Genomic DNA, 12,411 nt, shown 5'->3' with positions numbered 1-12,411 from the left:
TACGTTGCCTCTACAGCCCTTTCGCATCCACAACCTCTTCTCGGCAACCATCAAACCTCACCAAGCCGGCGTTGCGCAGATATTACTTCCTCCTCGCTCCCGGTCTTACACATCCCACTCGCCCTCAAAATCTCACAATACTGGGCCGACCGTGGTACCCGATGATCCAGAGGTGCATGCTCATGCATCTCACGCCCCATCTTCAACAGCTCGCCTGATGTGCTTACATGAGGCCCGCTATTTGCAGACGGGAGGAACCGCAAATACAGCCATTCTGACCCCCATTCAGTAAGCATACCGAGCTTGCCTCACCCATGGAAAAATCTCACAGGTCGTCATATGTCCCCCGACATGGAAAACATTGTTTGCCTGTAGTCTCAGCAAGTGTCACAATGAATGTTCAAGAATATTGATAATGTATTGGCTGAAACCGCAACCAGCAAACGATTTCTAGATCCGCCATATGAACGCCGCGCTGATAGACAAGACAAGGTTTGGGGGGCCTTAGCCATGCAAGTATGCTGTAAAATGCACTAAGTACGATGAAGTCTTCACTTCCGTATCAGACCAGTCCGTTCATTCGCGCCCTCGCCAATCTCCTCCTCTTCATCTTCGTCTTCCATATCATCCTCGCTCCATCCTTCGGCTTCCAGTCCATCGCCACGAATGCCGAAGCTTAAGATGAAACCGAGGAGTGCGATACCAGCGAAAATGCCAAAAGGCAAAGCTTCACCTTTGGGCTTCAGCTTGGTAGCGGCTGTGAAAAGCGAGCCTGACACGAACGGTCCAGCAGCGCGACCAGCAGCAGAGAGCGTCTGAGCGAGGCCATTCAGCGTACCGAGCACGTTGTGATTGGGTGCGGAGTTGGTGATCTGCATAATGTCAGCATCCGTAGAGCGCGTCATGTTGGAATTAGAGTAACTTACCATAAGGAGTGCAGCTGTCAGGCCGCCGACACCTGCAATCGTTTTGATAACCAGCACAACGCCGAGCTCAAACCACAACCAACCAGCACCCGTACCAATGCCCTTGTATCCGTTGCTCTCTTTGTAGCCCACAAACGGCATGAGACCGAAGGCTGCAATGAACAGCCCTAAGCTGACTCTGTACCCCATCTTGTTGCCCATCTTGTCTCGAAGCCTGCCAAATATGCCCACCTGGAACAGTATCGTTATAGCGCCTGCGAATGACAGAGATAGTCCGACAGCCTCAGGCTTCAGCCCGCGTCCGGTAGGTGGTTGCTCTTCCGCGAAGATCGGATACAGAGAATTGTAGGAGATGTTAGCGAGCTGGAATATGAAGTACGTTATGAGAAGCAGGACTGTGTCCCGGTTCAGGATCTCCTTCCGTGTAAGTTCGTCGCCGCTACTGTGTGGGAATAGTGTAGGCGCAGATTCCTCAGAGGCGTCGGATGCGTCGTCCTCGTCTACATCGTCCACACCACCGTGTGAGTTGTGGGTTTTGTGATTGCCTAGGAGGCGTCGTACGTAGGTAGGTCGCGTGGAGCTCGAGAACTGCCACATCCATGAGAACAAGTTGCCCAGTCTCTTTCCGAGAGGTGGCAGATTCTTGGCTTCTTCCAAACTCTCCTCCAAGAAGAGCATACACACTATCAGGTCTATCGCGAGGACGAGGGCCGAAAAGAGGTTCGGGAGGAGGTACGGGTAGGGATTCGACTGGCTCTCGTTGAACGGGTTCTGATAAAGCACCAAGAGTCCTCCTACGATCGGTCCCGTTATGCCACCGATACCGTAGACGACGGGCAGATAGGTAAATGCGCGCGATTGGTTGCTTCGATCCGTAATCTCGCCCAAACACGTCGACACAACGCCAGAGTTCCCGTTGACCAAGCCCATCAGGGCCTGCACGAGTATAGCTTGCCATAGCTCCCTGCAGAAGCCAAAAGCCAGAAAACAGCACATGGTCAAAAATGTGCCCGTGATTATTACCGGCTTTCGTCCGATCTTATCCGACAGCCAGCCCCAAAAGAAATTTGTTGTGAATTGTGCCAACGCGAAAGACGACGCGATGAGTCCAACGTATAGACCTGTCTGTCCATCCTTGACAGCGGAAAACGATTTCGTCATCTCAGGCAGATAAGGGCCTATTGAGTTGAGCGCGGTTTGCTCAGCGAGAGCTATGACAGCTAGCACGATGAGCTGCTTGGTCGGTAGGGGCTTTTCATGGTGGGTATGGCTGCCGTCTTCGGATCGGTTGCCATCTTGACCGGACGGGGCGTCAGATGGTGGTCGGCCGCGGGATTTAGGGGGGATAGTTGGGAAGGTCGTGTAATCTACATGGGGATGTACCAGTCAGTATATGTCTCCTATCTATTCCGTATAGGATGTTACCTACGAAGCGTTGACCTGCGCGCATCAAGGCCTGGCCGGGTTGATGGCATCGTCGCGGAATCTACTACCTCTGTGAGGCCGAATTGCTATAACAAGCTTTCGCATGCATTGGGGCGCAGGGCTGTTGCTGGTTATGTCGACACTAACGCGCAGGGCTACACAAGAATGTCAGATAAATCTATATGGGCGCGGTTTGATGATGGGGTTCTTGAATGCAGGAGGCTGAAAGATGCCGTTCGCTGTGCAGATTTCAAGCTGGGATCACGCGCGGCTCAAGCTACGTCATTATCGCAGGAACCCGCTGGCTTGGCGCGAGATCTACATTCTCGATGCTATCTCTCGATCACGTATCTGACTAATCAATGTTTCTTCACATCTTCTCTTCATGTCGACCTCGTCTTTTGATTAGGCAGGTCCGATTGCCATACGTTGCGCTGTTTGCGACAACCCGTTGGCCTAACCAACGACTTCACAAACATAGATCCCAGGACGTGTTTTCATCTCGGTGCACATCAAGCCATGTTCGCATGATGCGAACGGGCCAGGTGAAGCTTGGGAAGGGCGACAGGCACAGTGTGCATGCCGGTCGGCAGAGGAGGCTGGCGAATCCAGACACAGGACCCGGGTGCGATCGATAGAGCCGGTCCGCGAAAAGAAATATAGAATCATGCTGGAGCGCGACTGCCTGGGACCGCGCTAGACGCACATCGACATTGCTGGCCCAAAGGACTCTAGCTACATGCATGCATCGCGGCACCTACTCGATCATCTGGCAGGCGCGTCGCGGACAGGCACATGATATATACAAAGACCTGGCGGCGGCTTTCTTGGCATGCTGCGATACCATGATCCCCCACATTCCTGATTAATTATCGAGAGGGCTGACCGCTCATCCTCAATCTATTACGCCCTGGCGGCTCGCCAAAGCTATTGGACACCTCGCGAACACTGAAAGCTGACTGGCAATACAACTCATCGGTGGATGCGGATTATCAAGATGATCACCAGTCGCTTAAACCTAGTAGAGTCGAAATCTTCGCAACTCGCTCATATCTTCTCAAACACTGGATGCCTTACGAAGTTGTTCGGACTCGACATCGGAGGTGTGTGATCTTCGCATCCGCCTGATCCTCCTGTACCTCAATCATTGCTCGGCGAGGCTCATGAGCGCATTAGAACCAATCCAACCATGCGACTTAGATTACACTGCCGCCAAAGTGCTGGATCCGGGCATCCATGTGGAGATTTCGGTTTTAAGATGTTCAACGAAACTCGGAGTATAAAAACTCTAGTGAATTCCTCATAGAAACGTTAAATAGTCAGAAGACCCAGTTCAGAGCCGCAGGTACACCGCGGTCTTTGTTTGAAGGCCTCTCTTCTACTTGGCTCCCCACTTGGTTGCCCCTTCACATCTCCTCCTACTTCTGCCTTGCTACTTCTCGCCCACTCTCTTCTGCACCTCACTATCTTGTAGACTAGAAATCTCCAAACATGCGATACTCCACCCTGCTCCCGGCCCTGTTAGCCACACGCACAACTCTTGCAAGACCGAGCCAACCCGAGATCGCCAACACCACAACCCTACCCACTCACTTTGGTCTACTCACATTCCCACACTTCCAGGCTCTCGACATCTTCGGCCCCATGGACGTCCTTAACTCACTCTTCATGTACTATCGAAACACCTCCATTGTGCCGCAATTTACAGTCTTCAGCAAGACCATGGATCCGGTGACATCGGCCATGACGGATGGAGGCTTTGGTCAGGAGATCTTGCCCACTATGACATTTTCGGACTATCTGGTGAGTTATGATGGTCGTGTGGAAGTGAATACGACTAATTGAAAGAAGAACAAGCAAACCGACAATGGTGGTGGCGACATGCCTTCTACGAAAGACAAGGGCGCAATCGATGTCCTCTTCGTCCCTGGCGGAGGAGGGACTCGTAGAGACATGACTGAGGAGATCAACTTCGTCAAAGCCACATACCCAAACGTATGTACTCATCCCCTGTCTATCCCTTCCAATCACTAACAAGCTACCCCACAGCTCAAATACATCGTCTCCGTATGCACGGGCGCGACACTCCTCTCGCGCGCAGGTATCCTCGACGGTCGCAAGGCAACCACGAACAAGGCTGCCTGGCCCTGGGCTACATCGACCGGTCCCAACGTAGACTGGGTACCGACTGCGCGATGGGTCGAAGACGGCAATATTATCTCGACCAGTGGAGTTTCTGCGGGTATCGATGGAACGTATGCGTTTGTCAGTCGCGTGTATGGGGAGGAGGTTGCGCATTTCTTGAGTTTGGCATTGGAGTACAACCGTGAGTTGGATGCGCACCATGATCCTTTTGGCAAGATTTGGGATGTTCCGGGTGCTACTTAAATTTCTCAATATCGAAAGAGGGATTGGGTAGTAGTAAGGATCAGATTATGGTGTATGGAAAGACGCGATAGGCTGGCTCAGCTGCATCACACCTGCATATGCATAGCTTACTTACTCTTAGCGTTCTCCGCATACACAACTCCCTTTCCCTCTGCTCGTCTTCTCTCCACGTCTCACATAGTCTGACGCTTGTATTTCAATGGACCTGCCTTTGCGAATCCCAAATCGCCCAAACCTACCTTTCCGTGGCGTGAAAAACGACGAGAAAGCATTTCGGCCATTGAACCACAAATTGAGAGAGATAAGATGCGTTACCCTGTTGCCTGGATCCGGAGACGACCCCGTCGCATGCGAATTAGTGTACACCAACATTAACAACGATTTGGATACTCACATTGACTACACCGCGCTGTCTTACTGCTGGGGAAACGTTGAAGATACCATGGAGATTATATTACATGGTTCTTCAATGAACCAATCGTCTCGGGCACGTAAGGAGCAAACTAATGCGTCATTTCGAATCACGAGGAATCTTTACATCGCTTTGAAAGCATTGCGGAACGACAAAAGACAGCATTTATGGATTGACGCCATATGTATTAATCAGCAAAATCTCCAAGAAAAGACACACCAAGTTCAACTGATGGCCAAAATCTACTCGTTAGCTGAATCGGTATTAGTGTGGCTAGGACCACACGATCTTGATAGCCAATTTCTTATGAGAGTATGGAAAACACACCTACAACGTTTGAACGGGAGTTCTCCAGGAAGAGATGACACAAAAACAAAAATCGACGGTCTTCACCGCGCATGGTGGTCAAGCGCACATCCCTTGTGGACTAATGTGGCTCAAGACAAAGTATTCAACAAAATTGAGCTCGAACATGCTGGTGAACCAATGGGGGACTGCTCGCCATCTAGGTGGAGTGTTAGAATACACGACAGCCTCAAGAAGGTCTTAGAACGACCATGGTGGAGCCGAATTTGGGTTGTACAAGAGGTTTTTCTTGCGCCCAAGAAAGGGGAATGTGATCGTCAAGTTGATTTCAGGATCGGGGTTGATACACTGCGTTGGCAAGAGATGGTGGATCTTATCAACCTGGTGTCTGACGTTGTTTTTCGAAGCGACGACAAAATCAGGATTCCTGGTACGCCTGACATCAGTCAAACGTTCGTGAGCCGAAGGCGGTCGCTCATTTTGGAGGACAGACTGAGTTTGAAAGAGACCATACTCCCTGGTACAGATGATTCCTATGAATCGGCCATCAGCCCGTGGCGGTCGCCCACTTCACAAAATCAACTGGATTTGAACGACGTCAAGATCCCCATCACGCCTGACTTCTATCGAACGATCGTCAATCCATGGCGGACGCTCATCTCGGCAGACCAACGAAACATGGAAAAGGACATCATGTCTCTGCTCACAATCACATCGGGGTTTCATGCTTCAGATCCCCGGGATAAACTCTTCGCTCTACTTCAACTGGCCACAGACACCAGGCAAGCCATGAGGTACGACTCGCGGCTAAGCCCTGATTACACCAAATCCACATGGGCTGTTTTTAACGACTTGAAACTTTGGAAATCAGATTTGGGGAGATGGGGCGATGCACGGTTACGCATAGACGGCCTCTTTGGTGAGCATCTTAATCCCTCAAGAGAGAGGAGCACCCAAGAGCGAATTCCGTTCTGTTGATGCTGAATCGGTCTAAATCCTTCAGTTGAAGCCGAAGTCAGAGTCTGCGCTGCGATGCCCCAAATGGTAGTAGACGTGACATAAAGGTGCATACTACGTCTCACAAGTACATACCTTGGCATTGGATTCCAGCCATGTACTTACCTTGTGTCATGCATGATGCTCTGAAACCGAAGCAAGCTATCATTAAGCCACGACAAAATCGGGCGGATCAAATTGCTGGTGTCAGTAGATTGCACAAAAACGGGTAGCATACCATCATCACAGCCGACTGCGGACGTTCTATTTCCAAGATTCGCATTAATGACAACATTCTAATGTACAGCTTCAGGAGCTTACTGACCTTTCATGCCCACGGCAGCACCATCCGGACAACCGTTCGTTAGTCACCAATGGCCCTTCTTGATGTTGGCGATATGACTGGGGGTTTGGGAAACGAGCATCCAAGGTCTATTGCAGACGGACACCAGCAGTACCCTTCTTCTTGGCCTGATCATCAAACGCATTTCCCAACCCACCACCCCCACTCCTACTCGCCTCAAGCGAACTCTCAGCCATCTTCTTCTTCTCAGCAGCAACCTTATCAAGTTGCTTCTTCGTCTTCGTGTTTCCACTACCCTTGCCGTGGAACTGGTGACTGAGCTGCTTGAAGGCTTCTTTCTGGTTCATGTGGCGCCCGTGTTCGTCAACATACTTCAGCTCGATGTTGGGCGTGTACTCCTTGTTAAAGAGCTCAGCGAGACGGCGACTCTCGACGATCTCGGCGCTGGTGTTGTTTTTGCGGGCCCATTCTTCGCGCTCACGGGGGGTCATGTTGTTCCAGCGGGCGGAACCTCGTTCGCGTTCACGAGCGATCTTGCGTTGGCGCTCGGCGTCAGCTTCGGCCTTGGCCTTGTCGGCAATGAACTTTTGGCGGTCGCGGTACATGGCGTTCTTGTCGGAGGCGTCGGATTCTGTGACCAGACCTCGTTGCTTGAGTAGGGCGAGAGTGGCACCTAGACCTTGGTCGACAGTCTTTTCCGCCTCGAGACCCGTTTCGGTAATGTCTGTGGAGCGAGCCCGCGAGATGCTGCGGTTGCGGGCCTCTTCTGCTTCGGCTGCTTCAGCGTAGAATTGGCCCATTTCGACATCACCGTCTTCATCAGCGACGGGGATATCACCCATGGACTTCGTGCCCTCCGAGATGTGGCTAGACTTTCTACGCTTCCGGCGGGCTTCCTCCTCGTCGGCATCGCCTGCAGCACCTAGATTTTGTACGAACTCGGTTGTCTCGTCGATGACGAGGCCACCATCACCATCTTCAGTACACTCCATAACGTCTGGCTGAGGGGTTACATCTTCGCGTAATTGCCGTGCAAGGTCCTCTGGTCGCATCTTCTTGCGCTTCTTGAGGGCCTTCTGACGCTGTGCTGCGAGATTTGCTTGAAGATCGTCGTCGTCCACGAATGACTCGTCAAAGACTTTCTTCTTCTTCTGTTGTGGTGCGGAGGATTCACCACCGTCAATGTCCATGTCGTCGCCAGCTGCAGTGTCTTCCGCAGGCATGGCAAGCATTTCCTCATCATCTTCGACGCGTTCTCGCTTGGACTTCTTGCCCTTCTTCTTCTTAGGCTTCTTCATCTTGACTTCCGACACGTCCATGTAATCGTTGGTGGGCGCGTCCTCTTTGAGTATGTCCAGACTGATCGCAACCTTCTTTGGCCTTGAAGCACCCGCGACTTCAGCCTGCACGTCTTCAACAGTTCGGCCCTTGCCGTCCAATGTGAACGCATTGCGCTTCTTGCCCTCAATCTCCTCGTCGTATTGTGCAAGTATCGACTTCTGGCCTCCCTCGTCCATATCGTTGGGGTCGTATGCGCGCTTCCGCTTCTTCGAATCGAGTCGCTCTTGTAGTCGCTCCTTTTCTCTGAGTTCAACCGCCTCTAGCTCGTCATCGTCTTCCGCATCGACTGCAGTGTCCTTGAGAACGAGGATCTGGTCCTCATCGTCGAATTGGTCGACCTCGTGTCCAACTTTGACACCAGCAAGGTCCTTGTCGGTATATTGCATGGCCTCGAGTGCCTGGCGCTCGCGCTCTTCGAGCTCCTTGCGCATCTGCTCCTCTTTGGCGATCTTCTTCTGGCGCTTCTTGCTGCTTTTCAGCCAGGCCAGGTCATCGTCGACGTCTGCTTCGTCCGCCAGCCCCTTGCCCTCAAGCTTTGCAAAGCGCGCCGCCTTTTCGCGCTCCTTCTTGATCGCCGCGGCGCGTTCTTCACGTCTTATCTTGGCCAGTCGCGCTTCTTCCAATTTCTTCCAGTTGTCCGAAGCGGCGGCCTGGCGCGTGTCGATGGTGCTCGCAGGCTCTTCGTCTGAGTCGTCGCCATTTTGCGCCGCCTTGAAGTCGAGGCCGGGGGCTGCGGGTGCTGCAGGCGTACTTCCACCGGGAAGAGCAGAGAGGCCCATAGAGAGACGAATCTTGTTCGCCTCATCGATGGATAGGTCCGCCATGGCTGATGCGGTCGTGATGTCCTGTCGCAACGCAGAGGTTTATGGTCCTGGAAGGGAAGTTGTGACGGCGCTGAAAGTTCGGGATCTTCTATACACTTTCGAGCAGTGTGCAGAAGTGGTCGTCGCAAAGAGTGAAAGTACACTCAGTATTCTCCGAAGGTGAAGTTCGGTGATGGGTGCCTACTCGTGACCTGCGGGCAACATCGCACCTCCGCCCACACATTTACCGCCAAGCCACTAGCCACTAGCGCGCCGGCGTTCAGCCGAGCGACATAAAAAAAGTTGCGCGCCCTCACCCATCGAGTTCTCACCACAACGCCCTGTGTCAACGTCTCCTGTCCACGTCCTTTCGGGGAGCCGTGTGATGGTCGAGATATTGACAGTTCGTCCATCATGGAGCCTTCTTCCTCAATAGAACGCTTCGGACGACAGGCAGCGCAGAGCAACTTTGGCAGCTTCCGGCAGCCTGAGCTCACCGTTCACGCGGTTCGAGCTCGGTGTATGGTTGTCTGTCAGGCAGACTGATTCCGTTTCCCTTTTGCTAGGCCGTTGGCCACTGATGCTTGGGACTAACCCAGTCGGCTACACGCCATCTTCATGAGTGATGCTTTAGCGATTCTGCTGCTTTGCGCTCGTTGATCGTGAAGTCTGGGAGCTTTGCATGAGTCTCGCTCAAAAAGCGCGACGGACGCGTTTACGCGTTTTAAAGGAATTGCATCATGCGCGAAGTCATGTGAATGCGCCTGATGTGCGAAACATGCCTAGACGCATATGTAAGAATGAAAGCCGTCCTCTGAGCAGAAGCCGCTGCCTCCTGCATCAACGAGCACCAACACGTCATAATCATTGGGCACATGGTCTCGTATTGACGTCGTGAGTATGCCATACAATATACATATGTTACAATATCTCAGCCGGAAGCCGCTAGATTGCAGTCCAATTGCTGGTAGAAGACCACATAGCCTCCTCGTATTTCTCATGTCAATCCTTCGCGACTTCTCCCAGACCACACACTTAGTTAGCAGCCGGTGCCTCACCCCTCGCCAGCTTGAGCAGCTCAGCCTCTCTCCGCTCCTTCAGCAACTTCTCCCTAACCAGCACTCTATCCGCCTCCGACCTCTCCTTGAACTCCTCAATCTCCTTCAACTCGGCCAACTCCTCCTCAGTCGCCTTGATCTCCACTGCGCCTATCTTCTCCACCAGTGCCTCCAAGATCTCGCTCTCCGACTGGTCTCTCATGTCGATCGAAAACGTGGGCTTCGAGGTATCGGGTACGAGCGTATTGCGCGGGTTTGGTGTTGCGGATGGTGGTGAAGCGTCTGATTGTTGCGTTGTGGGAGAGTTGGTAGAGCCAGCCGATGGCTGTGTTTTGGTTGCTGTGAAGATGTGTAGGAGCGAGGGACCGTCGGGGTCGTTGTGTCGCGCGACTTCCATTGGGATGGATGGGTTACGGTATTTCATCCGGGGCAGCATATTGCGCCAGAATTTCCTGTTCGTACAGTGAGCACTAGATCTTGTCATTGCGTACAATTGCCAGCTCTCAAACATAGTGCCTGAATTGGCCTCATATTCTTGGCCCTCCTCTGGCACTTATAAAGGAGCAATGGCAACGTACCTTGCCCCTCTATGTCCTCCGTAAAGTTTTGTGTTGAATTCCATGCTAATCTTCGACACCTCTTTGGGCAGTATGAGCGCGCCTGGTCCACATCTTATCCATAATAACTGTCATAGACATAGTTGTCAGCATTGTTACATCTCCGGTATCTCGAGCAGGTCGGGTGCGATTGTAGGCTTCGACGTTTTCGGAGGTGTCTGCGGAGGTGGATCTTACGTACGTGCTGTGGTGCTTGTTAGTCTTGCCGAACGAGTAGACATGCTCTCGGAGATTAGCTACTTGCCTCGCGTAACTTGCGCATGCGCTTCAATATGTGCACCATGGTTGCTGTGATGTGATATTGGACTGGGGTTGCGGAGTTTCGAGAGATTCTCGGGCATTGCCCGTAGCGCGATCGTGTCTTGGCAGCCCTGCAGATGAGATGCACCAACTGTTCACTCAAAAAAGAACGTTCTGTATAGATAGTAGTATAAGTGAGCATTGCAATGATTGAACGCCTTCCCAGGTATCTGAGCTACATTATTCTTCCACTAAACATATCCAAATCTCCATCCCCATTTGCCGAGTACTTCCACGAGCCAGTCCAGAACATGTCCAATTCCAAGACTTTATTCGCATCGCTCTGTTGGGTATTATCTGAGATCGCGCACAATGCTTGTCACTTTCCTGTTGTGCGACTCTAGTCCACAGGAGCAGGAGTGTAGGCATTTACCGAGCAGGTTGTGCGGCGGCGGCACGCGTCTCTGCGGGAGTTGGTCCCGCCATGCGCTTGCTCCTGTAATTGGAATTAGTATGTGTATTTCATCTCAGAGTAATTCGGCTTACATGAACGACCTGCTGAGGAAGGAGATGATGATCATGGGCATCCACGAGGGCATCTTGGAGAATCCCCAGGTGACGTATGCGTAAGGAATGGCAAGGTTGTACTGCTGGAGAGCACCGTTGAAGGGGTGGAAGGGACCCTCGTATGGGGTAACCTGCTCAATCTCGTTGTCAACGATGAGCTTCTTGAAGGTCTCGGTGGTGGTGCTGGTGCGGTTCAAGGGCTTGTAGCGAACGACGGGGACGGGCGCAGACTGGTCAGCCATGGGCTTGGGGACCTGGAAGTAGTAGAGCGCCGGTGCGCCGACAGACCATGCGTTGCAGAGGAGAGGCTCGGTTTCGCAGTCAAGGTACGCAAACTTAGGCGCATCAGGCTTCGCAGCCATGATGGGGAGAGAAGCCTGGTTGATGTTAGTGTCGGTCATCTGCATGTTCGCGTGCTATACGTACGTTCCATGCCTTGGTTGCGTTGCCACACAGGCCAAAGCAGGTAGTGTTGCCGCCGGTGGTGAAGATGAGCCAGTCCTGTGTGGTAGGAGGGCTGGCGGTAGCGTCGACAGTAAGCGTCTCTTTCCAGTTCTCCAGGGTAATTGGGTACTGGATGGCGGCAGCTGCATTGGAGGCCACCTTGCTCGTTGCCGTGTCGACTGGCGCCGACGGCATGGAGGGGATGGATGCGGACACGGCAGCCGTCGCCTTGTTGAAGAAGCCCTTCACCTTGTCGAGGAGAGGCACCTGCTCCTCGGCGACAGCGAGCGCCGGGAGAGCGAGAACGAGGCCTGATGAGAAGCGCATGTTGATTGTGTGTGGGGGGAGGTGTGGTGTTGAACTGCGAAAGCTGCGGGCGGTATGCTTGCGCTCTTCTGCCTGATGATGCCACAGGGTCCAATTGGAGCGACGTTGAAGTAATGTGGGGGATGCAGCTCAACGTCAGAGGCAACCACTAACAATCGTGAAGGAGCGGTAGAAATGTAGATGCAAATGTCGCGCGAAGATCGCAAGGAAGTTCCCAGGTCGAGATAGCTAATAATATGAGGAATAGGGATGAGGAC

General features: G+C 52.6%; 5 protein-coding genes across 5 annotated transcripts; 1 reads left to right on the top strand and 4 right to left on the bottom strand.

Moving 5' to 3' along the window:
• Positions 1–551: 551 nt before the first annotated feature.
• Positions 552–2,401, bottom strand: J4E88_006112 (uncharacterized protein; the record flags this gene model as incomplete). The annotated part of the gene is made up of 3 exons (XM_049399742.1): positions 552–872; positions 927–2,293; positions 2,356–2,401. 3 exons carry the CDS (start codon positions 2,399–2,401, stop codon positions 552–554), a joined length of 1,734 nt encoding a protein of 577 aa, XP_049254755.1.
• A 1,441-nt stretch (positions 2,402–3,842) lies between these two features.
• On the top strand, positions 3,843–4,739 carry J4E88_006111 (uncharacterized protein; the record flags this gene model as incomplete). Its single annotated transcript, XM_049399741.1, has 3 exons — positions 3,843–4,154; positions 4,200–4,346; positions 4,401–4,739. 3 exons carry the CDS (start codon positions 3,843–3,845, stop codon positions 4,737–4,739), a joined length of 798 nt encoding a protein of 265 aa, XP_049254754.1.
• Positions 4,740–6,885: 2,146 nt separating this feature from the next.
• On the bottom strand, positions 6,886–8,922 carry J4E88_006110 (uncharacterized protein; the record flags this gene model as incomplete). The annotated part of the gene is made up of 1 exon (XM_049399740.1): positions 6,886–8,922. One exon carries the CDS (start codon positions 8,920–8,922, stop codon positions 6,886–6,888), a length of 2,037 nt encoding a protein of 678 aa, XP_049254753.1.
• A 1,014-nt stretch (positions 8,923–9,936) lies between these two features.
• Positions 9,937–10,395, bottom strand: J4E88_006109 (uncharacterized protein; the record flags this gene model as incomplete). The annotated part of the gene is made up of 1 exon (XM_049399739.1): positions 9,937–10,395. The coding sequence occupies one exon, from the start codon at positions 10,393–10,395 to the stop codon at positions 9,937–9,939; it is 459 nt and encodes a 152-aa protein (XP_049254752.1).
• Positions 10,396–11,245: 850 nt separating this feature from the next.
• Positions 11,246–12,154, bottom strand: J4E88_006108 (uncharacterized protein; the record flags this gene model as incomplete). The annotated part of the gene is made up of 3 exons (XM_049399738.1): positions 11,246–11,312; positions 11,363–11,760; positions 11,810–12,154. 3 exons carry the CDS (start codon positions 12,152–12,154, stop codon positions 11,246–11,248), a joined length of 810 nt encoding a protein of 269 aa, XP_049254751.1.
• Positions 12,155–12,411: the final 257 nt, after the last annotated feature.

This window comes from Alternaria novae-zelandiae (assembly GCF_023758075.1).
Source record: "Alternaria novae-zelandiae strain BMP 2774 chromosome Unknown scaffold_11, whole genome shotgun sequence".
NCBI classification, from domain to species: Eukaryota; Fungi; Ascomycota; class Dothideomycetes; order Pleosporales; family Pleosporaceae; genus Alternaria; species Alternaria novae-zelandiae.
This window is presented reverse-complemented; position numbering and strand designations above follow the sequence as displayed.